A 25,344-nucleotide genomic window follows, 5' to 3' on the forward strand; every position below is an offset into this window, starting at 1 on the left:
GCCACCGGTCCGTCCGAGGTTTGCGTTGCACCATCTCAGCTTCGGCCCTGAACGCGATCCCAGTCCCACGAAAGTCGTCATGGCTCAGCGTGGGGAGTTTGATGCACTGGTGCTTTCCTATACACACCTGAGGAACCTCCCACGGCAGGATGACGCCCTCCGGACGCTCAAGAAGATCGCCTCTTTGGTGAAGCCCATCATGAGGGCAAGAGGTTGGAAGGTGTCAGAGCTTAGCGAGTTCTACCCTGATCAGCACAACCTGCTCGGTAATAATTAAGTACCTCAAGAACTATGTCTGCCTCCCACTAATGCGTTGCGATGACAGGGTTGAACGTGAACAGGGGCCAGAAGATCCTCTTACGGCTTCGCTACCCGGGCGACAAGACCCAGTTCCTACCCATCGAACAAGTCACCGACACAATGCTTCACGAACTCTGTCATATCGTACACGGGCCCCATGATGGAAAATTCCACGCTCTGTGGGACCAGCTTCGCGACGAACACGAGGGCTTGGTCATGAAGGGCTACACCGGTGAAGGCTTCCTCAGTACTGGACACAAGCTCGGAGGAAGCAGCAGGGTACCAATGCAAGAGGCGAGGCGGCTTGCTCGTGCAGCTGCCGAGCAGCGATCCCAACAAGCTGCGAGAGAGAGAGGATCTGGCCAACGATTGGGCGGCGCACCGATTCAAAGAGGCCAAGACATACGAAAAGTCATCACGAATGCAGTTGAGCGCCGAAATAGAGCAGACCGAGGGTGTGGGAGTACCAACTTCACAGACAGGGAGATTCAGACCTTGTCAGAAACCGCAACCAAAAACGGCTTCAGAACACAAGCTGAAGAGGATGCTGCCAACGAGGCTGCCATTGCCCAGGCACTGTGGGAGCTCGTGCAAGAAGACGAGAAGAAAAAGCACGGAAACAACTATGTTCCGCCGAGCGCACAATTTCCCGGTGGAAATGGAGGCGGTACATTCTATCCGACTTCTGACGGTGGACCAAGTACACCCACGCCGCCGCCAGTGCCGGTGTGGTCGCGACCACCAGTCACTGGAGACACAAAATCCCCTGAGCCCGTCAACGCCACGTCTGTACCACCTTTACAGGCAAAGGGATGGACATGTGGAACATGTACTCTGCATAACCCTCCGAGATGCCTCAGCTGCGAAGCCTGTGGCGCTGACAGGCCAAATGCGACAGTCGCCCCATCCGCCCCCACCTCGACGGGGGGTTGGGCTTGTGGTACTTGCACACTCTTGAACCCGCTCACCCGTTCAGTCTGCGATGCATGTGGCTCCGAGAAGCCAGGGAACGGGAGCCGCAAGCCAGCAGATGAGAGGTCCTCGAAGCGACCTCGAACAACTCCCGCGACAGCGAGAGTGATCAATCGACCGGGCCGACACTTGAGCAGTGCTGATCTAAGCCACTCAAGAATGGTTTCCTTCAGGAACAGCAACAGCGGCAGTGCGAGTAGCAAGCCTCCTGCCGCACCTACAGGCCCGGAATTTTGGGAATGCTCACGATGCGGTAACGTTGTCGAGCGACAATGGTGGAGTTGCGCAAGGTGTGGGAATGTGAAAGAGAGCTCTGCATGAGCTATACTATGAGTACAATGATCATCATGAAGGCATGCCTGGAATTCACATGCATATGGCTGGCTGCGTAGCTTTACCATGGATTGTGCGATCTGACAGCTCCATCATGGCCTCTTATCCTGGCCCCGCATCCACACATCCAAACGTCCAATACCAGAGCCTCGGAATACCACAGTATGACTCTGTACAGCTGCTCGCCCCTCTGCAGCTCGGCAGCTCGGCCTGCACGTCAAAGCTGGGGACGTCTACTGTACTATGTAGGGTGTGGGACAAAACGCCACTATGTAGCGCTGGAACATTCCTGTGCCTGTCAGTCGGGACTACAGTTTAAAAACCCGTCATCAAATGTCGTCATCGCGCACTTGTGCAGTCATCGCGACCCACAGGATCAAAACCCCGCGACAGACTGCTACGCCAGACCCACGCGAGCCACGCAGGCAGGGAGGCCACGATCACAACGAACTGCCGCATCATCCAGATCGCACTGCAACCCACACAACCCGCGACGGTCGAAGCACATGGTGTCAGGACATGGTGCATCCCAGCACGAACGCACCTTATGTCAGCCATGACGTAGCTGCCACCACCCGGGAACAGCCAGGGGTACGGCATGTTGCCGCGGGATGGCATTCTGCAGATCTCCGATGCAGAAAAAAGCGCCTGAAGGGCTGGGCAGAGGGAGCAGGCAAGGGGCCGAGAACCTAATAGCGGTATGGCAAACCCTCTTGCTGGGCCGTCCCTGTCCGGCGGCCAGCCCACTGTAGGGTACGTGAGACTGCAGCCTGGCTTGGCAATGATCGCCGATCTGCAGGTTTTGGGCCCTGTTGCGGCCTGCGCACTTATTGTTTTGATGCAATTGAGCATTAGCCCGTCGCACAGAAGCTGCAACCGGCTGCAGCGCCAGAGGCACCTTCAGTGACAACGGCGAATCTTGTGGTCGCACAAGCGGGCGCGCCTGGGATGGGATACAGTTTGCTGACGAGAAGGTGACGAGTTTCTCGTTATGCGTGTGCTGGATGGTTGTGGAGTGGGCTGATGAGCGAATGAACGCAGTGCAGGAGATAAATGTTGTGGTCGTCACGAGATGCCCCCGTCAGGACCCGACCCAACAGAGCGCCATGCTGCAGTCCTGTTGGATGGCTTGCGGTTGTCAGGTCAGTGTAACCGACGATCGTCCCTCGTTCTCACAAGCCCGGAAGAGGCCCTGGGGGTCTGGGCCTACCTGCCACCTGCGCGCCCCTCAACGACTGGCCCCCCCCCTCCTCCCATGCAGGACCCCTATTGCGGCGCACGGGAGACAATCCTGACATCTCACATATCGCCTGCATGTACGTACCTCAGGACCCTGGGTTCGCACAGCTGTGTGCTCTGTTCCTAGGCAAGCTTCGTGGCTCTACCAGTTCCGCGCCATCAATGTAGCGAGGTGCTCGTCAGGTGCCGTCTGGCATCAAGTGTCAGGGCCATGTCATTGTCGTACGAGGATTCCACACAACTTCTCTTCTATCGCCGCGATATAGTTCAATGAGATGCAGTTCCGAGGTTGGACATCGAGATTTGATACACTTCCATCCTGAGAGGCGCAGACAAAGTAAGGGCCGCCTGGGCCGAGGTCATCGTCTGTGCCCTGGCAACAAGGAGAAGGTAAACCTTAGCATTTCAGGGCTGTCCGTTAATAATAATAACCCACAGAAGTACTGTGGTGCTCTGTAAAAAAGTGACGCGGACGCGGCTGAGAGCGATCAATTCGGCGTAACTAACAGGGGTGGCTGGCGGGTCCCATGTCCACATTCGGGAATCCAAAAACTTTATTTCAGTTAAGGGCCTTTTCAGACCAGTTTCCGGACCCTTCAGCTTCGCTTATGCCTTGGTTCACCCTGCCCTTCGGTTCGGCTGTCCATGGAGAGGGACGACCCTTAGTGAGAGATGACGCAACTGTCGTTGGGCCATGACCGCTCGCCGCTACTGTGTAGACAGGAAAGGTTGTTTTAGGCTCTTCGGAACTGGACTGGACTGGCCTCATGCTCTGCTCTTGGATCTTGGATAGTCCATCTGGTCCTACCATACCGTTCCGTCCCATACCATGCCCCTGCCACACCATGCCATAGCCATATCCGACCTGCCCTGGCACGGAGTATTGTAGGCCAAGTCGTTCGCAGTCCAGTTCGTCAGTTCCCAGCGGCTGGCTGGCTAGCCAACTTCTCTAAGTCTAGCGCGGCTCGTTGCTTCATTGTTTCGAACATTTCTTCTTGTCTTGCTCTAACCAGTCCTTCTTGCCCTCCGTCATTTCACAGTTACACTACTACACCTGGGAACAATCGCACCGGCTTCTCCCACCGCCACCATCCGTCATACCTTTGTTGTTATTGTCAATGCTAGCCAACGCCAGCAGAGCTGCTTACCAAAGCTGCTGGCAACCACTCCCGGGCTCCTCACCACCGCCTACTACCACTCCACACACACTCTGCTGGATATCCTCCTGCCCGCTGCTTTCAGCTCACAATTCCTTTATCCCGACAAGACTCGGGGATCCGGCCGTGGATAGTCTTGAGCCTGCCCTGTTTCACCCCATGAACCGCCGCTGTGCCATCTCCCCTAGGTGACATTTCACGGCTTTACGGCATAGGCTTCTAACCAGCAGCTCACCTTAGTCTGGCTCCTCCAAGGTCAGCTCCAGGTCCGTGAACATTTCTTGGCCGGGCCTAGACCGGACCCCTAACGGCAACAGAGCAAGAGACTCGACCTCTTGTCTTCTTCCTCCCCGCAGTTAGAATTGCATGTTATTCTCCAGCAAAGCCTTTTGTTTTGCCGATCAGCAACCGCCTAATTTCATGCGGTGACGATACCCGTGTCTCCAGAAATCCCATATTTCTTCATCGACATTTCGATCCAGCGCATATACCAACCTGAACGGACTCAATACCACCCATGCCGGCCCGCACCCCATCATGGTACCCGGCCGGCCACCCATCACAAATGATGAGTCTCATGGCTCACCTCCGCCGGTAACAATGAATAACAATGTGCTGGCCGAATCTCCTCTGCTCCGCAAGCGCATGTCCGGCTCGCCGCAAACGCCCCCGACCGATGACCTCAGAACTCGCCGCCTAGAAATGCAGATGGACAGCGCCGCTGCGGGCTCGCAAGAGTCGATGCATTCGCAACGCGATGGCTCGGCCGCGCAGTCTCCGGCAGGGCGCCGTTTCATTCGAGAAATAAACACCGACAGATCTCAATCAAGCAGCCCGTTTCGCCTTCAGATGCCATACATAACACCCGGGCAACTCGCTTTCTCTGCCCTTCAGTTCCTTCCGGTGCCAATCCTGGTTCTCAACAACTTCAAGACAGTAGTCTTGGCCAACGAAGCCATGGGCAGGTTGCTGGGCATGTTTTCCGATTCCAACGATGGCGAAGACCTGGCGCATGGTGTGGGAAGCCTCACTGGACAATCACTCTCGCAAGTGGGAATAGATATGCTACAAAACGGACGGCCTGTATTCATTGCTTGGGAAACCTTCCTTGACTCAATCGCAGAGGAAATGGGACCCGGTCAGGGACAGTCAGCGAACGCACAACGGCAAACCGGCCAAGCGAGCCACCCAGAGGGCGATTTGACACCCATCGCGGAGCCAGCTGGAGCAGCTGGAGACAACAAGATCCCGAGTTACAGCCCGCAAGCGGCTGTAGAAGTCGTCGTGTCTCGGCGAGACTCTAACAGAGCCATCGCTGAACCCCGAGTCTCTAGCAGGGCTCCGGAGAATCAAGCGTTTGCAAAGATGATTATCAGCGTCTGGGAGATCTCAGAACAACAGACATACTTTACCCTGACCTTCACCAATACCGAATCAACATCGTCCGTGAGCTCCAAGAAAAAGGCAGTAGCTCGGGCCTCCGCTCTCGAGTCTGCTGAGCGCAAGACCATCTTCACCGCATCGAACCCACCGTCGGTCGCATCTAGCCACGGTTCGTCATCATCGCCCTCTTACCGCATCAGCCCAGGCAGTGTCTCCCTCTCGTCCAGCCCGTTTCCACCCATGGGTCCACCGTACCGAGAAAAGTCGCTTCAAAGTGCCCCTTCGATGCTTCAAAAGACCATGATCCTGAAAGATGCGCTTCTTGACAACACGGAAATGCCCATTCTAGCTATGTGGAAGGATGGCACGGTAGCCTTCCCCAACGCAGCTGCTAGGAGACTCATGGAGAAGGACGCTACTCTCGACAAGCCCATTGATGGTCTCGAGGTGTTGAGCAATTGGACTTTATATACCGACGACTTTAGCAGAACACTCGAGCCAAGCGAGTTTCCAATGGGGGTCCTATTAAGGACCCAGACACCCTTCTCAGACATGCGAATCGGGGTCATTGACAGAGATGGTAAAAAGATCAGGTACAACGTTTTGGCAGAGGCCATCTGCGACGACGAGACCGGAGAATTTTTGGCGGGCGTAATATCTTGCCGTGACGTTACGGAAATGGCCAAGGAGATCGACCAGATCAAGGCGAGGGATGCGGAAAGATTTAAGCTCATCTGCGACACTATGCCGCAATTGGTAAGCAGTTACCGGTGTAGCCCCCGGAGCAAACGACAAGACAGTTTCTGCTCGATCCTCCCAAGTCTTATAAGAAGCAAAGAGTTCTTGCTCAGAGAGTCCAAAGGGCTTCTAGGCCTCGGAGGATGTCCCTCGATTTTGCGAGGCAAGTATCTTGAAGCGGATATACTGTCAGCACCGAGATCGAAATCTGTTTGCCCGCTCTCACGGATTGTCATTGTGTCGTGTTTGGATTCATTACTTCGTCTGAGAAACTTGACTATCTTGTTATCAACTGCTAACAACATTTTAGGTGTGGACCACGACTCCAGACGGTATGCACGACTTTTTCAACGGTCGATGGTATGACTACACGGGACTGTCACCGGACGACTCTCTCGGACTGGGGTGGAAGAATCCTTTCCACCCAGACGACATGGCTGAAACTACAAAACGATGGACGCATTCACTCAAGACAGGAGATCCATATGTCACGGAGTACCGCTGTCTAAGTAAGGAAGGCGAATGGCGGTGGCACTTAGGCAGGGCGCTGCCTCTTAGGAATCTCGAGACTGGAAAAATCGAGAAATGGTTTGGTAAGTCACAACGCTACTTCCACGTGCTGACCACTGGCGGATGAGTCAATGTCTCTCATGTACCGATTCGCTGGGTTGGGCCGTTGTGGCACACACTGACATCTCGAAACAGGAACTTGTACCGACGTCCATGAGAGCATAGAAACTAAGCTCGCCGCAAGAAGGATGAGACAACAACTTCTCAGTGTCATTACGCATGCCAACATCACTATCTTCACCGTCGACCTCGATCGCAAAATAACCATGTTGGAAGGCGCTCTTATCTGGGATGCCGATACGTCGGGACAGGACGATAAACAATGGTACATCGGTGGCAACGTCGATGAAGTGTTCAACAGCCTGAATCCACAACTCCCCGAAGGAGAGCGCCCCGATTTTCTGTCAGCTATAGACTCGATCTTCTCCCGACGGTCTGGAGATGTAGTGGTTGAGCATGCGATCGACGGGCGTTTCTATCGGACTCGTATCCTGCCCATGACTAGTAAGAAGGCTAAGGGCGAGGCAGGAGACAGCGAAATTGAAGGTGCCATCGGAGTCATCATGGACGTAACAGAGCTTAAAGCCAAAGAGGCAATATTGCAGGCTCAAGCGCAGGAAAAGCAGCAGTTGCTGGCGCGTGAGGCTGCTGCAAAAGAAGCCAGCAGACTGAAAAGTCAATTCCTCGCAAACGTAAGTTTGGCATGTGACCCGTTGTTGGTATGTGCAGTTGCTGACTGTCACCAGATGTCCCACGAGATTCGAACTCCCATCACTGGAGTGATCGGTATGGCCGAGCTGCTCCTGGATGTCGAGCTCAATGCGGAGCAGCGAGATTACGCTGAAAACATTTACCGGTCTGCTAATGCACTGTTGACTGTCATCAACGATATATTGGACTTCTCCAAGGTAGAGTCTGGGCGTCTGGATATCGAGGAAGTACAGTTCAGCATGTCAGTAATAGGTAAGTCGGAGTCGATTCGCTAATGACAAAACCCGATTCTAGTCACTTCATGCTAACTCTTGTCTCTCACTAGTGCGAGACGTGGCCAAAATGTTGAGCTTCGCTGCTCAAAAAAGAAGCCTGGAGTTCATTTCAGACATCTCGCCGGAAGTGGCCGACGATCTTGTCGTCCTTGGTGATCCAGGGCGTGTGAGACAAATCATCACGAATCTCCTGACCAACAGCATCAAGTTTACACACCAGGGATTTGTCAAGCTGTCTGTTGCGAAAGAGAGGGAGACGGACGACATCATAGAAATTCGGTTCATGGTTCAAGATACTGGCATCGGCATTGACGAAGGAACTCGCAAGCGGCTGTTCCAGCCATTCAGCCAAGGCGATGCATCCACCGCAAGGAAGTTCGGTGGGACCGGGCTGGGCTTGACAATCTGCAAGAGTCTCCTCGAACTCATGCATGGAAGAATGCAGCTCGACTCGGTCATCAACCAGGGTACGACGGCATACTTCTGGGTGCCTTTCAACAAGCCACAAGAGACGCAACCATCGAATGTAGTCAAGGTCTCCACCCTGCCGGACAGATTGCAGTCAGAAATGAGCGTCTCGTGCAACAGCTCAGAGTTCGATCAAATGGGAACGCCACCTCCGACTGACTTCCCAGCGGATTTAGGGATATCGCCTAGGCGCAAGGGATCGCTCAGGCCGTCCTCCTCTCAAGAGGACCTCCCGGCTTCTGAGCGCTCCAAAATCCACGTGCTTGTGGTCGAGGATAACCCGATCAACCAGCAGATTGCCATCAAGACGATCAAAAAGCTGGGTTTCAACGTCTCAGCCGCCTGGAACGGCAAAGAGGCCTTGGAGTATCTGGCTACTGCTCAGAACGGCCAGGGCCTAAAGCCTGATATTATTCTTATGGTGAGTCTTTCTAGCCTTATTATTCCGTGAACTCAGACACCCCATGATTTGGGATACTAACAGCACATTTCTATCAGGATGTACAGATGCCAGTCATCGATGGCTACAAAGCCACTCACCTTCTTCGCCACCACTCCCCTTATAACGCCTTCGTTCGCGACGTGCCTATTGTAGCCATGACGGCCTCAGCGATCCAAGGTGACCAAGAAAAGTGCAGGAAAGCAGGGATGGACGACTATCTAGCCAAGCCGGTGAAGGCAAAGATGCTCGAACGGATGCTGGTGCGTTGGTCCTTGAATAAGCGGAGCGGTTCGACGCCGGCGCTGTCTTCGGATGTCTCGGTCTGCTCGGAAGGCAGCGACCGCTGCACGAATGCGGGAATTCCCTCCCTTAGTGTGCAAGGCCTTGACGGACAAGGACGCTTAACCTTGCCGACGCAGGAGGAGCTGGATGCGGACGGCATGCGCGCCGACCTCCCCACGCCGCGGCCAAAAGCATCACCACCTCCGATGATTCACACGCCGTCGCCGACAGAACCGCCGTCGCCCGGAAAGCCGCAGCTGCAGATCAGGCGGGTCGAGACGGACGAGCTGGCGCAGCAGAGCAGAGACGACAAGCTCTTCGATGCCGCCGGAGGTGCGGTCACGCCGCACGGGCACACGCCGCTGATTGAAAAAGGAGACTCGCTGACGCAGGCGAACGTGGAGAAGTTCCAGAGGGAGGAGTTGAGGCGGAGGATATCCTCGGATAAGGTGTGATTAGGCGCGCGCTGGGGTGCTGGAAAACGATGTGGCGAGCAAGACGAGGCAGTATCCTTGAGAGTTGCTGCCCGTCTTCGTGTCCATTGCACATAGCATGGCGTTTATGGTTGATTTATACTGTCGCGGGTCAGCAGCCACGGCGCTGGCCCCGTGACACACGGTCTCATCTTACGACTAGGACATGGTTTGCAATCTGGCATTTCAGCTGGTTCTGTTTCTTTTTTTGGCGTCTGTGGCCAAGCATCGTGTATTCGCCTCTTAAGGTTGCGGGAACGGGGAATAATAGACTGGGTCTGGGCTCGGACGGGGACATATATACGGGAAACCCGTCAGCCCTGCGTTGGACTGCATCACATCACTATGTACATAGAAGCGGCGCGCAAAAAACAACCCAATTTCGGGCTGGGAGCTTGTGGTTCGGCAGCTTATAATAGATACCATGTCGGCTAATTTTAGAAGTGTGTTCTCAAAATCGGCTGACGATTTCCGCGATACGCGACACCGCAAGGTTTCACATGCACCGGACTGAGCTCGTGAATTAACCGCCAGACCAGACATTTGCGAGAACGAGGAAATGTTGTGGAATATGCCACGGATTATAGTTGCTTGTAGTCTAACTTACGTGGAAAATCAAGAATAAGCGGTGCAAAGGATTGGCTCGGGTTCACGTTGTCGGATGACCCGAGCCTGTCTGTCACATCATCTTTACAATTCGTCTGCCGTTCCCCGCGCCGCCTTGAGATCTTGGCTCTGAAACCTCGCACAGCTCTTTTTCTATAACCACAGCATCACAAACTCATGGACTTCTTCCTATCCTAGTTGTATATTTGACTGCAAACAAACCAGACCCCACGGAAGGCTCGAAGCCATCATGGCTCCCAAAAGCTTCTCGGCTGTCGCGGCACAGCTCCCTCTCCAGAACAGGCCCAGAACCTTGGCCGCCCTAGTCCTCGCCATCGCCCTGTCCCTCCCCACAGCCTCGTACGCCCTCAAGAGCTACCGCGGGTACCTGGCGCTGGGCCCGGGCGGCATGCCGTACAACGTCTTCGGGTGGTCCCTCCAGGGCCTGCTGCAGCTCATCGCCAAGTGGGACACGCGCACGCCGGCGCCCTTCAGCAGGCCCGCCAACCAGAAGCCCTACGAGCCGCACGGCAGGACACCGTTCCTCGCCGCGTCCCCACTGCCGAGGCGCCAGGGCGACCGCCCCGACGTCCCCGGGTACGTGGCGCCGCAGCGGCAGGTGACGCAGCAGGGGTCCGAGGACACGCGGGCGCGCATGACGGCGTTCCTCGAGGCCCTGGCCGCGAGGAACCCCGGCGTCCTGGTGCTGAAGCCGTCCGGGCTCGAGGGCGTCGGCACGCCTGCGCTGTGGCTCGACCCGGCCGTCGAGCTCCCGCGTTACCTGAGGGGCGTCAAGGGCGAGCTTGTCCATGTCCACCCCGAGGCGAGCTCGCACATCACCGTCAGCCTGGCCGATGCCGAGGAGCTGACGCGCAAGGGCTGGGCGGAGCGGCACCGGCTGAGTGGTGTTGGTGGTGCTATTCCGCTCAGCTATGTGATGGTGTATGCGCCGAGGGACGAGGCTGAGTTTGAGGCGTGGAAAGGTGTCGTGAGAGCTGGTTTGATGTTTGTAGGGGCAGGGGCCGGAAAGGAGGTCAACGTCGAGTAGCTCCTACGCCGGGCTGCCCGAGCCATCAGGCTGGAAGTATAACACGAGAATGAAAGCCACCTGTGCCATCAAAGGATGTCGAGGGCTGGTGCGTTTGGCTTGATGAGGTTCCTAGCTACCGTCTCTTTTCGATTCTCGAGCGCGTAACGTGATGGAAACTCACACTCTGATGGCATTTCTTGTCATGACTTCAAATGTACGGAGGCGTTAGAAGCGAATTTCCTTCGTTGTTGAACCGGAGACCAGAAGTGCTTCGTGTATTTATATCTGAAAGTCCTTGGGTTGGTTTGCCTGATTCGAGTTGAAAATTCTCGTAAGTCAGAATCGCTCCTGCAGATGACTGCTTACAAAACAGATCCGGTCTGTCACTTTTGTCACTTTCACTTCGTACTGATCATGTCATGATTGAACCAATCAGTCATTCAAAATCGCTGCTTGTCCATATAATTCGACTAAACAACAATCTCCTACTAAAGGTTGATGCGTGCGGCAGCTGTCTACTCAAGTGAACAATGTGTCTATGCATTCACCGTGAGAGTAACCTTTCTCTCATGCTGTGTAGCTCTTTTAAAGCTCAATATGTAGCTATAATATGCGATCCTCCGCCGTCTGATGCACCTCGGGTGGTTAGGCAGATTGTGCTCGTTGGTAGTGGACGGGGACCGCTTTGCCTCAACGGACGTCGGAGTATTCGTTTGACCAAGTCGGCCGCTTTGGCTACGCGCAGTCGTCTCACAAGTACAAATCAACAATCAGTGCGTTTCATGATGTCAGATTGAACTCTATATAGCTTTGATGTGTAGGAAGAGTGATGTACACATCGGGGCGTCGGCAACTTCCTATATACCGGTTAACCGGTGTGCATTTGGGGCACAACTATATGCATTCGATTTCAACGGTCCAGTGTATCAATCACTGAAATTGCCAAAAAAAAGTTCCGTCAACTCGAAATCATCCGCGTTCACTTTGCCTTGGTCTCAATCCATCATGACTAGCCATGTCTCCACGCCAGCGTCTGCCAACTATGAGGAGCTTCGCCGCAGGGGCTTCAACGACCGCATTCCAGATGCAAAGCCAGCAGAGATAGTGAGTCCAAACACAACTGCAGACGTTGTAGAAGCTGTGCAAAGGGCACGCCAGTGCGGCCGGAAGATTGGCGTGCGCTCTGGCGGACATCACTTCTTCCACCCCGACCTCGTCGAGAATGGAATGCTTATCGACACCCGCAACCTAAACAAGAGCATGGAATTCGACCCAGCCACCAAGATTGCCACCATCAGCCCTGGTCATACCGTTGAAGATTTGGCTGGGTTCCTCGGCCCGCTGCAGAGGTTCTTCCCTTCAGGCCATTCACGGTCCGTAGGAGTTGGCGGCTTCTTGCTTGCCGGTGGGCAGGGCCTTTTTATCCGAGGATGGGGCTATACCTCAACCAACTGGGTTGAGAAGATCGAGTTAGTAACGTCAGAGGGCGAGATCGTCATCGCAAGCAAGACGGAGAACCCTGACCTGTTCTGGGCGATGCCTGGGAGCGGGCAGGGATTCTTCGCCGTCATCACGAGGATCTGGATCAAAACAATTCCCAACAAGAGGCTTGTCGATGTGACCACTATTGTGGACTCCACAGACATCTTCAAGCCGTTGCTGAAGTGGGTTTTGACGACTGTCAAGTCGATCCCGAAGTACGGGGCTGAGCCTTTTTTCTGCACTTTCTACGCAGACAAGGACGATCCAGAAGGGGGCGAGGAGTCCAAGAGCAAGCGAGTGTTCTTTGTCATTAACCAAACCATGTTTGCCGATTCTCTCGAAGAGGCTAAGGTCCTCGCCAGCCCCTGGGCTACCATACCTGATGAGTTTAAAAGGCATGTTATCACAACCGTCCCGTTAACGGAGAGAGATCGTGAGGGGCTGTGGGAGCTACAAGAAAATTTCCAGCCGAGCGGAAATGGAGAGCGCTGGAACGTTGATAGCATCTTGGCGAACCCCGAAGTCTCTGATGACGAGGTGAAGATTGGCCCCATAAGCATTTCGTATCATGGACTAGGACTAACAAAAGCACAAGCTTATCGAGGCCATTACCCCGGCGCTCTACGACCTCCCGTCACGTCTTTCTACTGGAACCCTTTGTCCCCTCGACTACTATCCCGATGAGAGCGACCAAGCTCTAAGCCTCCCTCAGAAAAGCTACATCTCGAGCATGCTGTGCTGGAAAGACCCTGGGCGTGATGTCTTCATGGACAAGTGGCTTCGAAACGCCTATGAGAAAGCTGGCGCGGTGTCTTGCGGTGTGTATGCGGCAGATTTTAATGCTAACAATAGGATGACCAAGGTATGACGGTCCATAAGCGACTTCTCACGATGGCTCATGAAGAAAAAGGCATTGACAGGAACTAACAAATTTGTAGGTAATGACTGATTCTGCATTGAAGAAATGGCTTCGGATCAGGGAAAAGTGGGATCCCTCCGAAGCTTTCATCGGCTATCGAGGCTTCGCGAGCGCACTAGATCTTCCTGCTTGACACTCATGAATTGATTGAAATGCTCTTTTCCCCACTCAAGCCCGTGACATGACGGTGGACGACAAATTTTCGACATTTCATAAATGATCGACATTATATTGAGAATTTAAACAAATCACTTTGCTCTATTTGATAGCTAGTGAAATGGATCCGAGCTTAGAACAAATACTCCTCAAGAGGTCAAAGACGAAGGAGGTCATGAGCTGAAACACCATAGCCACTCGATACACACTATAAAAAGTGACATATGATTGTTCTGCATCAAGGAATCCGCTTGCAATAGAGTAAAAAAGTATGATACCGAGACAAGACATCGCAACGGTGAAAGAGCACTGTTTGTGCGCCCAATTTCAAAATCCAATGCAGGATGCGTCTCAGCGAGGAGAGGCTAGCAACGTCGATGCGTTGGAAAACAAAATACTTAGAGCAATCAAGATGTGAGGAAGTCCGCAAGACACCGCCGGTTGTAAAACATTAGGTCTACCAGCATCACACGAGGCCGTTTCTTCCACAGTCATGGTCTTGCAAGCCCTCGAGTGCCAGACCGCCCCCAATTTATCCACGCCAATTCTTTCAAATTAGACCCTACGTACCAGGAGAGCAGGAGGCGCGATCCCCATGTAGAAACGTCGAGCTAGCATACTCAAGAGTCAATATGTCCACAAATGCCATGATTCAGCAAAGTAATGTCCCGTTCGCTCAAGGGTCATTCAAGACGGTGTGGCTCGGGTACTACACCCGTGGCCCACGCAAAGGAGAACAATGCGTGTCAAAGGTATTCTTCAACACCGGATCTGTCTTCGAAGCCGCCTATTTCAGCACCGAAATGGAGGTTATACGGCAGAATCAACATATCATTGACGCGTGGAACGCCGCCAGGGTCATCAACATGCGCATTGTTCTCAACACTCCTCAGATCTGGGCTTACGCACCCTCGGGCGAGATGAACCAAGTTGAGCCGTTCATCCCAGACTTTCGCAAGCTCAACAGTAATACCGGGTGGGCACCTCTCCCGGGAGACCCGTGGGGCGACGTGGTGCAGGCCCTCAGCCACTTCTCGTACCACAACCCCGGCGGCCAGATGCTGCTTTGTGACATCCAGGGGGGTACACACCAGAGTGAATTGTGAGTATTCCCATGACGAACCGCGTAGCTTCCTATGACAATGGCTGATCTTGACGCCCTGGCTCTCTTAACAGCATCATCTCGGACCCCGGCATCTTGTCGCTGGCCGGATCCTACGGCCGTGCTGACCTTGGTCTGCAAGGGATCTATAGATTCTTCGCGCACCATCAATGCACCCAATTCTGCCGCCCGGGTTGGACTAAAGCCCAGGTGACGTGGGTGCACTCGTTTGCTATGAGGCGGGGAACGACCATGTCGATCACATGAACGTGCTGATCACCCAAATCCCCTCTACTTTCGAAACTGATATTTTTGGATGGGGTTTGCCTGTAGTCGCATCCAGAAAAAGTGGGCAGATGGTATCTTCCAGGTGGAAAGGGATATTGGGTGGCTGAAGGGGACAAATGGCTTATCACCGGAGGACCTGGGTGGCGATTCTAAGGCGACACACTGACCACGGGCATGTTCACAGGAGGCGTAGTGGTAACACCTCTAGGTCTCATTGGTCCATTTATCCTCTTTCTCATCGTATCCCAGGAGTGAAAGATCTATGTTCAGGCTATGGAGCATGTGTGCCATGTTGAATTCCTGCCAAACAGTAAGCCTAAGGGATCAGATCAAGGAAAAAGAGAGACACTCACGGGCTCATCATCCTCGTCAGGTACGTTTTCAGCCTTCTGGGCTCTCCTGCCCTCTTTCAGGTGAGACTGAACGTCTTGCGAGTACTCCGATTCAAAGTCCTCGTCTGAAACTTTCGACTTGGAGGGTGACTCCTGATCAAATCCCTGGTAGAACTCCAACTGCCTCTGCTGCATCTCTTTCCATGCCTTCGAGCCCCCAGCGCTGCAGCTCAGGTCAGTTTCGAGCCTTGAAAGAATATGGCGACGGCGAAATCAATCTCTGAGGGGATGACCAACTTATCAACGCGCTCCTTGACAGTCTCAAACAACTCCTCAGCGGCCAGCCGACTTGCTCCCTTCCACTTGGCAATGAGGTCCCTCAGCTCCTGGTCCACAGGCTCCCCGGGTCGGCTCTCCTCGGACGCAGCCTCGATCTTCCTCGCCTGCTCGACGGTGTCCAGCCGCCGATCCAGGTCTTTCATAACGGCATCGCGGCCAGCCGTCTTGTGGGCTCTGACAAGAGCAAGAAACGGGTTGTCGTGGTCCGGCCCGACGTCGTCCTCACCCGAGCCTGTAGCTTTCCTCTTGGCAGACTGAGGAGGCCCGGAAGCTATGGATAGTTTCAAAGGCGACGCCGGCCGGGTGTGGTGCAGGTTCCCCAGCGACCGCGCTGGCCTCACTGCCTGAGGCTGTTTCGATACCGACGGCGAGCAAGGCGAGTAGACATCCTCGGACGGCTGTTTGTTGGCGTTTGGCTCTGGTGTCTTGCTGGATCCTGGCGTGCTCTCATCTCCCGTGCCTGGCCGCCGGTTGAGCAGCGGCGAGTGGAATGGCTTCCTGAGGGTTTTGTTGGCGGCGTCGACGCGCCTTCGCTTAGCTGCTGGCGTGTTCATCCTCGAAATCGCAGTGGAGGTCGGCTAGAACCCGTCAAAGATGGTGTTCAAGTCACGTCACGGGATTTGTGGGATTCCATGGCTCAATTAAGCATGGAATGCGAGTTTTCATATTGACCATTGACGATAGACATTGGCCGTGATGAGCTGACGTCGCAATGGCAGTCAGGTCAACTCAGTGAGGTACCTAGGTAGGTGCAGGGAAGCTGCAACGCAGCTCAGGGTCCAATTTTAGCGTGGCATTTCTAGGCGCACTCCCTGCTCCCCTACAATTTACCACCCCCACCCTAACGCCAGTGCTTCATTTTGTGAATCAATATCAAATACTGTGATCCTATCTACAATTGCTTTCCGTCTCGTTACTAAAAAGGAACTCCGCCAGCGACCCAGTCCTCAAACGCAGGGTTCGCTGGAGGCTGCGCGGCAGCGCCGTTATTATTAGCAACAGCAGCAGCACCAGCGTTTCCTCCCTGCTGTTGCCCTTGCGCCTGCTGCTGCTCTCTCTGCCTCCGAGCCTGCTCAGCCCGCTCCCGGTGTTGTCTGTAGTAGACGACGAACGCAAGCGCCATGGCCAGCGACATGATGATCAGCGTATCTACGACCCCGTCATCCTCCGCACCAGGATAGTGCGGTGCGTCGCCTCCCGGCATGGTGTCGTCGTATATATCATCGTACATGACGTCGTCATAGAAATATCCGTCGTCCTGGATGAAATTGTTGACCCATTCGCTGAAGGACCAGTCTTTCTTGTTTTCTGTGGCCCTCCATGTCAGTCAAATTCTCAGAAGGATCAGCGCATGTGTTGTACTCACCTGGCTCGTCTTGGATTGAGTTGATCCGCCCATGTGTCACCGTGTTCCAATAGCTTCTTGCGCGCAGCTTGAGTAGGCTGAGCTTTACTGGGAGATATGCCTCCTCGTTGGTAGCGAGGGCAAGATCATAGTAACGCTTGGCCAGATGGAAGTCTTGGTCCAGCCCCACCCCATTCTCATGCATCCAGCCAAGATTGAACAGGGCTTGAGCCGACTGGTGATACTCAGAGGCGCCCGTATAGCACTTAACAGCCTTGTCGATATCGAGGTCAGTCCCGATGCCGTCCAGGTAGTAGTCGCCCATTTTGACCAGCGAGTCCATGTTGCCCTGTCTCGATGATCGTGTGTAGTAAATGAGCGCAAGTGCAGGGTTATCCATCAGAGAAGACCTGCTCTCCCCGATTCCAAGAACGTTGGACAGCATCGACTGCCTCGCGTCGAGCAGATAGGCCACGTTGTTTTGGGCGGATTCGTAACCCTCTTCAGCTGCATGTAAGTAACCCAGGAATGCAAGCTCGTAGTCGCCATCTTCGTAGGCGTTGTTTGCCTCATTCCACGCCGACACCAACGGCTCGGCCTTCTCTGCTACCGTCTTGTACAGACCCATCGCCTGAGCGCAGGCCTTGTCTCTGCCAATACCATGGTGGATCATTTCTGCGAGGTAGTACTGGGCCTCAATGTTGCCGTATCTAGCGGCGAGCTCAAAGTAGTCATTCGCCACTCGCACGTCGTCTGGCTGTCCACGGTCAAGGAACAGGACACCGAGCTGGACCTGTGACAGGGCATAGTCCTGGTCCGCTGATGCCTTGAAAAGGTCAGTAGCCTTTCCAATGTTTTTGGAGACTCCATATCCCCTCAACAACATCAATCCCAGACAGAACTGGGATTGCGCATCGGCGTGGGAGATGCCACGGTCGAACCAGAACCTTGCCCTGTCGAAGTCCTGCTGCACGCCCTCGCCACGCATATACATGCGGCCGAGGTAGCCCGCGGCTTTAGCTGCGATCTTGTCGAGGCCCGGTTTGAAATTCTCCTCAATACGCCCGTTAGGCTTCCAATACTTCTTGGCCACCATGAAAAAGTACTTGGCGGCCATGCCGAGGTTTCGCTCCAAGCCTCTCTGCCCCTCATAGTAAATGCGGCCAAGGTTGAAGGACGACTTGAAGTCGCCCTTGTTCGACATCAAATCCAGATACTCAATGATGTCTTCGATAGAGGCATAGGCATCCGAGTGAGGATGGTGTCGAACGGCATTGATTCCAGAGCTGGAAACACTTGCTCCCTCGCCGTATAAGCCACCAAAGTCGTCAGCGATATGAGAGGCCTCTCTACTCCAGCTCATGCCACCGGGCGGCCCCGATCGGTACCATTCCATGACCTTATCCGCGACGTTTTTGTAGTACTTGCAAGCCGTCTCGCAGCTCTTTGGGGTGCCCACGCCAGTGTGATGCCGGGATGCCAGGGTCATCTCAGCTCTAGTGTGTCCCTTGAGCGCCGCGAAGGTGTAGTATAACAACGCCCTGGCCTGGTCCCGCTGCACGGAGCCCCCGACCCCCGTGGAATACATGAGACCGACCATGTACATGGCCGAGCTGTTTCCATTCAGGGTCGAGAGCTGCTGGAAATAATCGAAGGCTTTCTTAAAGTCCTTTGGGTGGGTATAGTTGCCATAGAAGTTCATGTGTCCCAGAAGATAAAGTGCGTCGGAGTTGTTCTTGTGCGTAGCTGCCTCGAGGTGCTTGACGGCATCGACGAGCCGCGCATCCATCACTTTGTGGTTGCTGCTGCTGCTGCCATCCTCTGACGGCGGGGCGCTCATACGCAGACTCGGGACAGCTTTCCATGCGAGTTGCCCGATAGTGCCCAATATTCCAGGTTTCTTCCGCCTTTGGTGGTGGTGGGATGGAGGATGTATCTCGTGCAGTTTCGCAATGGCGGCATCGACGTGGTCCGCGCCGGGCTCTCGGTAAGACTGACCAGTCTCATGGCCGTTGACTATGTCTGTTGCGGCCGCTGTGGTGTGTTCGCGATTCGCATCTGCCCATACTGGCGAGAAGACCTGCAAGAGCACTGGCGGTGGCGCGTGTCAGAAGGGTCATGAGAAGCAAGAAGGGCAGCTGCATGTATCATGGGGGGTCAGGCGACTTACGGAGAGGCCATACAAGAGGCTTCATCGTGAATGAAAAGTGCTGAAGCAACGCATAGCAATAGCTATATCATGTCTGCACTCTTCTCGTCCTGTTGAAATCAAAAAGATGGGGGTTGTGTTGCCAGACCCTTCGGCCAGCTGACGAATTGGTAATTGAAGTGTTGTCTTCTTGACATACAAGCTGTCCTGATCCCGGCCGGAGCTTCCTGCATGCACTGCATCTAGTCCAAGTTGCCGCGGGTGGCCTTGCGCTAAGGCTGTTGGTACCTGGCTCTCGGGAAGGTAGCTGATTGGCCACTGCACGCAACGGCACCTGGACCCCCTAGAGGTTAGACTGTACCTGGAAATCTTGATATGAAGAGCTATCAAAATCTTAGGCAAGTTTACCACAGCCAACACCACCACATACCAGTTCTTGAGGTGGTCAATTAACAGAAATCATTTCTCCAAGGGACTTAGATCCGTTCAAGGATTTAAAACTCCACTGTATCCTATCTCTAGGCCCGGGAGAAAAGACACAACCCAGGCAGTCTCTAATTCTGGCGGATATTTTAGCCACTCATTTGGCTTGTTTGACTTACATGAACAGAGGCCCAGCATATCATCTATCATACCCCAGTCACAGGTCACAGTGACAAGATGTATAACCTCTCCAAGTCAGATGCCTTTCAAAACCCAGGCTCTGATCCTGCCTATGTCCTGGAAATCACCCCAGTGGCCGGAGGACTGGCAGCCATCTCATCAGACCAGAAGCTCACCCTGTTCAACCCACAGCGACTGAGCCAGGGGCCCCTCAAGACAATACAGACACCGCACGAGAACATCAGCTGTGCGAGGGCATTTGACGCATCAAATTCCATCGTCTGCACAGCCGGCTCGAACGGCTCCGTTGCGCTATGGGATCTGCGACTGGACGGGTCAAAAGCGCAGGTAGCTGCGCCGACAGGGAGTGACGCGCCCATTGTCTCCCTCGCATGCAGCTCATCCAGCAACACCATAGCAGCCGGCACAGAATACGCGAACCACCAGGCCTCGATCCTCATCTGGGACGCCCGCAGCGGCTCGGCTCCCCGGATACGCTACAACGAAGTCCACAGCGACGACGTGACAGAGGTAAGGCGTGTCCTCTACCATACCAAACCACCCTCGCCCCCCATCTCACGTGCCTCATACAGCTGAACTTCCACCCCACGACGCCGCAAATGCTTCTCTCGGGCTCGACCGACGGGCTCGTCAACGTGTGCGACACGGCGATCGCGGACGAGGACGACGTCGTCGTGCAGGCCTTCAACCACGGCTCCGTGCACCACGCCGGCTTCCTGAACGCCACCGAGGTCTACGCCGTCAGCCACGACGAGAAGTTCGCCCTGTACGACGTGTCCGAGAGCCGCGAGGGCGGCGATGCCACCTGGGCCGTCGGCGACATCCGCGCCGCCCTCGGGTGCCAGTACGTCGCCAACATCAACCCCAAGCTGGGCGACATGGGCGCTGTCATAGGTGCAGGCTCGCAGGAGTGAGTTATCTTTTTTTTTCTTTCTTTGAGACCGCCGTCTCCTGCCTTCCACCTCACATCTCTTCGGAAGACCATGCTGACACTCAAAACAGCCAACAGCTCTTCCAGCTGGTACACATGGCCAAGTCGCCGGCCTGGGGCTTTAGCGCCGACACGAGCGTCGGACTCCCCGGTGCTCACGGGTCGGAGCTGGTGCGGAGCTTCTGCTTCTTCGACCAGGAGCAGGTTGTCTTCACGGCGGGCGAGGACGGCCAGATCATAGCGTGGAGGCCTAATTGATTACTCCACAGAATGGATGAAGAGAGAGGCTCGCTTAGACATCTAGCTCGTGATACCCTGCCCCAAAAAAATATGGCTTTGCTTTAAGAACCTGCTTGGGAGGAATGATGAGCGGGAAGTGATCCTGCCCGGATGGACTCAGGACCTCCGGTGTATCAGACTGACATCTTGGCCGATCAATATCGCCGAATCCTTCACCTGTGGTGACGAAGATGTGACTTTCGCTTCAGGAGAGGCAGTATGCTCGGCATTGGACTAGGGAACATAGAATTGGTCGGGTGGGTGCAGCGAGACGCGCGAACCCTAAAGACAGCACACCCTTCATGAGCATGGTCTCGAAGTCGTATAAGGGATGGAAGATAGTCATTGGTAGCGTGCATAACCTACGGCCGCGTCCGAAAATATGTCCGTACCCTCGTTCTTGCCCAGTCCTTACCTGGGCCATTCTCCTGCCTCAATCCAGTGTTGCCCCATATTTTTGCACACTTCTCAGACATTGATGGGCGATTGGTGCCCAGAATCCCCAGAATCCCCAGGACTTCCAGCAGCCTCGCAGCCCCGACACACAGGACATCCCAATTGCATCACGACTTCTCCGTCCATGCGTGAAGTTCACACTCAGGACAGCTCCTAAGCTTGCGCAGTCTGACTTCTGTCCTGTTTCATTCATCGCGATGCCGATCGTTGCAGACGAGTTGCAGCGAGTGTAGGTACTGAGACGGCGCATTTCCTCGTCAAAGACGTGGTTTTTCTGCCCATGGCAGCAACATACCGTGAGTCTTAACTCCCAGGTCACAAAACTAGCACCCGACGAGCACAGTCTTCATATGCCAGCAAGAACTCAGATCAACCGTACTTGTCGTGCTTGTTCTTCGTCTTCAGGTCCAGCAACTTCTCATGGTAGTCGCCCTCGCGCCTCGCGCGCTTGAGCATCTTGACCTCAGCCTCGTCGAGCCTCCGGCCGGCGGCCTCCTCGAGCTCCTTGCGGGAGATCTTCTCGCGGGCCCTCTCCTCCTTGGTGGCCTTGAAGCGCGGCTTGAAGCGCGCCTGCATGCGGATGCGCAGCGTCGTGTCGAAGCTCATGTCGGCGGCGTCGCCGCGCACCTCGGGCGGCGCGTTGGCGCGCGACGACGCCGACGCCTTGACCGTCAGGTACGTCTCGCGCAGCGTCTGCACCTGGAACGTCCCCGGCGTGTCGGCCGTGGCCGCCAGCGCGAAGGACTCGAGCGGCGAGACGGCCTCGGACGTGGCGCTGAAGATGCCGTACTTGTCGCAGCCGAGGAACCTGGTGGCAGATGGGGTGTGAGGTTAGCTACTTGGGCTGCGAGACGGGTGATCCATGATCCCAGTTGGGGTGGAAAGAGGGTCAAATGTCAGTTGCTTACTTCCCGTGGCTCCCCTTGAACCTGTAATTCTCCGTGCCGGCGATCTTGTTGGCGACCCACACCATGCGAACATCATGCGGCTCGGCCGTGGCGGCGTTGCCCTCCACGACGTTTTCGATCGGCAGCGTAAAGACCTTGCCATTGGCGTCGCACGCCAGGGCAGTCAGCGGCTCGGTGGGGAGGACGAACATGACCGGGCCCGAGACGTCGGCCACGACATCGGCCGAGACCCAGCTGTCGTCGTTCTCGACATTGTCGTCGTCTGTCCTGGCGACCTTGTTGCTGCTGCTGGTGGTGGCTGCGGCGACCGGGTTGCCTGAATCGTCCACCTCGGCCCCTCCGTCCTCCCTGTGCTCCCTCTTTCTCTTCTTCGGCTTCTTGTCGCCCTTAAAGGTGAGCGGCTTGACCATTCTCCCTCTGCTTTAGAACCCCTGGTCCAGAACTCTGACACTTGAGCGGGCAGGATCAGGAGCGCGACAACGCGGTCGACGGCGGTTGTGAGATGAGTGGATGTAACGTGCGTGGGGCGTTGGGCAGCCAGGCTAGGATAGGCGAGGTGCGGGAACTGCAGGTGGGTTTCGAATTTCGAAGGATCCAGATGAGTCTTAATCCCACTCGAGGATGGAGCTGGAGCTTGAGCTGGAGCTGGAGCTGGAGCTGAAGCTTTGCTGTCGCGATTCACGATCCATGGTTCATCTGCGGTTCGAGAACGGGCAGAGCTCCAGAAGCTTGGGGCAGGGAGCTCGTGCAGGGCTCCAGGGCCCCAGCATCGTACCGCATGGCACCTCATATGGATTACATAATAGGCAGCTGTCAGCTCCCTGCGCAGAGGACCATCCGTGCGCTGAATGCAACGTCGAGGACTGTCCAGTGAGTGAGTGAGTGAGTGAGGATATGGGCAGGATGCAGCTATCTAAGCCTATCTCTCACTCCCGAGCCCCCGCTGGACACACAGGGCCACCTCCGCTGCTCCGCTGCTTGAAATCGGCCTCGGCTCCGGCCGCCTGGGTGCGCCAGGTGGGCTTGTCCGAACCCCAAGCTGGAAGGTGGTGGTGGTTCGCATGACAGTCGCCAACGTGGACTAATATCTAACTAATAAGGAGGATTTTTATGCAAAACCTGCCCCTCGCGTGGTTTGTTGGCGCGCCCGCGATCCTCCTCTCCCGATACACATCACATCACAGAGTCGGTTGTGAGATCGAACCTTTTCCCATTTTCACCTCCTTTGCCCACTTCGGGGTTCCTCCGTCCAACTTTTCGCCACCCGGAACAAGCAAATCACAAACAATGGCTCCTATCACGCAAGCTGTCACCGTCTCACTGGAGGATCTCAAGAAAGGTACGTAATGATCATCGCGTTATGAGTGCCAAGCGAGAGCACCACCAGCACTCATTGAACCCACTTTTGCGAATTCTAGGCTCCGTGTCCTTTGAGACGCTCCAGGAGGCATTCGGCCCGGAGTCGCTGGGGATCCTCCTCGTCAAGGACGTGCCACCCGAGTTTGTCGATCTGAGACGTCGCGCCCTGTCATACTCGTCTTATCTAGGCAATCTTCCCAAATCTGAGCTAGGTAAGTAAGCGAGTGGATAAATGAGTGTCTGAAAAAGCAATAGAGTGAACCCAGTGGTCGGCTCGTGGACGCGGGCGCGCGTTAGGCGGGACAGATATAGATCATTAGGTGATGAAACAAGTAGCGCGGGCACTACCGGTTTGTTGGGACGGGCTCCCAATCAAGCCGCCGTCTAACAATATGCATAGATATGCATAGGACAAGTCATCAAGCACAGCAAGCTAACACCTGGCACAGACAAGTTGGAGAATGAAAAGGCAAAGTACCTGACCGGCTGGTCGCTCGGCAAGGAGACGCTCAAGAATGGCCAGGTGGATGACCTCAAGGGCTCCTTTTACGCCAATTGTGCCTTTTACATCGACCCTAAGCTGGCGTGCGCGCCGCCCACGGGCGAGTACACCGAGGACAGCTTCCCTGAGTACCTGAGCCCAAACATATGGCCTGAGGAGGCCGTGCTTCCGGGCATCAAGGCGTCGGTCGAGTCGCTGTGCCGGCTGATCATCGACGTGGCGGTCCTGGTGGCTGGTGCATGCGACAAGTACGCTGAGAAAGACATCCCTGGCTATCCAGCGGCCTACCTGCAGCGGATGGTGTCGGGCTCGATGACGACCAAGGCGAGGCTTCTGCACTACTTCCCCGAGCCAGCCGGTTCTGTCGGTGGGGCCTCCGCAAACGGCTCTGCTGGGGGAAGCGCGAATGGCGACGACGAGGACGACTGGTGCGCGACGCACCTGGACCACGGCTGCCTGACGGGTCTGACGTCGGCCATGTTCGTAGACGAGGCGAGGGCGGACCCAGCCGTGCCGCGGTTCGAGCCCGCCCTGCCCGAGACGCTGCAGCCGCTCGACGAACTGGCTGCGTCGCCAGACCCGGCGGCCGGGCTGTACATCAAGTCTAGAACGGGCAAGACGGTGCAGGTCAAGATCCCGCGCGACTGCATCGCCTTCCAGACGGGCGAGGCCCTGGAGCGCATCACGGGGGGTAGATTCAAGGCCGTACCACACTTTGTCAGGGGCGCCAGGGCCGCGCCGGGCGGTAGTGACGGCGGCAGCAGCAGGATCGCGAGGAACACGCTGGCCGTCTTCACGCAGCCGAATCTGGGCGAGGAGGTGGACCGTGAACAGCATATCACGTTTGGCGAGTTTGCTCGAGGCATCGTCGCGAAGAACACCGTCTCCTAGACCGAGTAATTTGAATTTGAATTTGAATTTCCTCTCCCATGGTTTTGCGTTCCCGTTTCACCCTCTCGGCGCCCGCTGGGCCCAGACTCTGTGCCTGTGGGCCCGATCTGCGACCCCGTTCAGACATTCTGGACCTTTGAGGTGCCCAGCTCTCCGTGCGACGGGTGGACCCTCACCGTATTTTATTTTCGGAAACCTGAAGGAGTGCGACGTTTGTGTGTCTGTTGACTCCTGCGCAATGGGGTGTTGTTGGGTCAGTGGACTGTAAGGATCCTGCGATGTCAGGCGCGAGCTTCGCGGGTT

General features: G+C 55.4%; 10 protein-coding genes across 10 annotated transcripts; 7 read left to right on the forward strand and 3 right to left on the reverse strand.

Moving 5' to 3' along the window:
- Positions 1 to 4,601: 4,601 nt before the first annotated feature.
- On the forward strand, positions 4,602 to 9,325 carry J7T55_002799 (uncharacterized protein; the record flags this gene model as incomplete). The annotated part of the gene is made up of 6 exons (XM_053137909.1): positions 4,602 to 6,140; positions 6,433 to 6,715; positions 6,828 to 7,384; positions 7,439 to 7,655; positions 7,729 to 8,567; positions 8,645 to 9,325. 6 exons carry the CDS (start codon positions 4,602 to 4,604, stop codon positions 9,323 to 9,325), a joined length of 4,116 nt encoding a protein of 1,371 aa, XP_052998667.1.
- Positions 9,326 to 10,199: 874 nt separating this feature from the next.
- On the forward strand, positions 10,200 to 10,997 carry J7T55_002800 (phospholipase carboxylesterase; the record flags this gene model as incomplete). Its single annotated transcript, XM_053137910.1, has 1 exon — positions 10,200 to 10,997. One exon carries the CDS (start codon positions 10,200 to 10,202, stop codon positions 10,995 to 10,997), a length of 798 nt encoding a protein of 265 aa, XP_052998668.1.
- A 987-nt stretch (positions 10,998 to 11,984) lies between these two features.
- Positions 11,985 to 13,513, forward strand: J7T55_002801 (uncharacterized protein; the record flags this gene model as incomplete). Its single annotated transcript, XM_053137911.1, has 3 exons — positions 11,985 to 12,983; positions 13,057 to 13,323; positions 13,400 to 13,513. 3 exons carry the CDS (start codon positions 11,985 to 11,987, stop codon positions 13,511 to 13,513), a joined length of 1,380 nt encoding a protein of 459 aa, XP_052998669.1.
- A 655-nt stretch (positions 13,514 to 14,168) lies between these two features.
- On the forward strand, positions 14,169 to 14,905 carry J7T55_002802 (uncharacterized protein; the record flags this gene model as incomplete). The annotated part of the gene is made up of 2 exons (XM_053137912.1): positions 14,169 to 14,638; positions 14,713 to 14,905. The coding sequence occupies 2 exons, from the start codon at positions 14,169 to 14,171 to the stop codon at positions 14,903 to 14,905; spliced, it is 663 nt and encodes a 220-aa protein (XP_052998670.1).
- A 225-nt stretch (positions 14,906 to 15,130) lies between these two features.
- On the reverse strand, positions 15,131 to 16,151 carry J7T55_002803 (uncharacterized protein; the record flags this gene model as incomplete). Its single annotated transcript, XM_053137914.1, has 3 exons — positions 15,131 to 15,226; positions 15,280 to 15,481; positions 15,556 to 16,151. 3 exons carry the CDS (start codon positions 16,149 to 16,151, stop codon positions 15,131 to 15,133), a joined length of 894 nt encoding a protein of 297 aa, XP_052998671.1.
- A 362-nt stretch (positions 16,152 to 16,513) lies between these two features.
- On the reverse strand, positions 16,514 to 19,137 carry J7T55_002804 (uncharacterized protein; the record flags this gene model as incomplete). The annotated part of the gene is made up of 3 exons (XM_053137915.1): positions 16,514 to 16,905; positions 16,964 to 19,033; positions 19,113 to 19,137. The coding sequence occupies 3 exons, from the start codon at positions 19,135 to 19,137 to the stop codon at positions 16,514 to 16,516; spliced, it is 2,487 nt and encodes an 828-aa protein (XP_052998672.1).
- A 614-nt stretch (positions 19,138 to 19,751) lies between these two features.
- J7T55_002805 (wd domain-containing protein) lies at positions 19,752 to 20,904 on the forward strand (the record flags this gene model as incomplete). The annotated part of the gene is made up of 3 exons (XM_053137916.1): positions 19,752 to 20,225; positions 20,288 to 20,625; positions 20,718 to 20,904. The coding sequence occupies 3 exons, from the start codon at positions 19,752 to 19,754 to the stop codon at positions 20,902 to 20,904; spliced, it is 999 nt and encodes a 332-aa protein (XP_052998673.1).
- Positions 20,905 to 21,750: 846 nt separating this feature from the next.
- Positions 21,751 to 22,699, reverse strand: J7T55_002806 (frg1-hypothetical protein; the record flags this gene model as incomplete). The annotated part of the gene is made up of 2 exons (XM_053137917.1): positions 21,751 to 22,189; positions 22,290 to 22,699. The coding sequence occupies 2 exons, from the start codon at positions 22,697 to 22,699 to the stop codon at positions 21,751 to 21,753; spliced, it is 849 nt and encodes a 282-aa protein (XP_052998674.1).
- Positions 22,700 to 22,910: 211 nt separating this feature from the next.
- J7T55_002807 (uncharacterized protein) lies at positions 22,911 to 23,374 on the forward strand (the record flags this gene model as incomplete). The annotated part of the gene is made up of 2 exons (XM_053137918.1): positions 22,911 to 23,167; positions 23,245 to 23,374. The coding sequence occupies 2 exons, from the start codon at positions 22,911 to 22,913 to the stop codon at positions 23,372 to 23,374; spliced, it is 387 nt and encodes a 128-aa protein (XP_052998675.1).
- A 202-nt stretch (positions 23,375 to 23,576) lies between these two features.
- On the forward strand, positions 23,577 to 25,041 carry J7T55_002808 (uncharacterized protein; the record flags this gene model as incomplete). The annotated part of the gene is made up of 3 exons (XM_053137919.1): positions 23,577 to 23,628; positions 23,708 to 23,860; positions 24,098 to 25,041. The coding sequence occupies 3 exons, from the start codon at positions 23,577 to 23,579 to the stop codon at positions 25,039 to 25,041; spliced, it is 1,149 nt and encodes a 382-aa protein (XP_052998676.1).
- Between the last annotated feature and the right edge of the window lie 303 nt (positions 25,042 to 25,344).

This window comes from Diaporthe amygdali (assembly GCF_026229845.1).
Source record: "Diaporthe amygdali strain CAA958 chromosome Unknown NODE_3_length_2959817_cov_65_330692, whole genome shotgun sequence".
Taxonomy (NCBI): domain Eukaryota; kingdom Fungi; phylum Ascomycota; class Sordariomycetes; order Diaporthales; family Diaporthaceae; genus Diaporthe; species Diaporthe amygdali.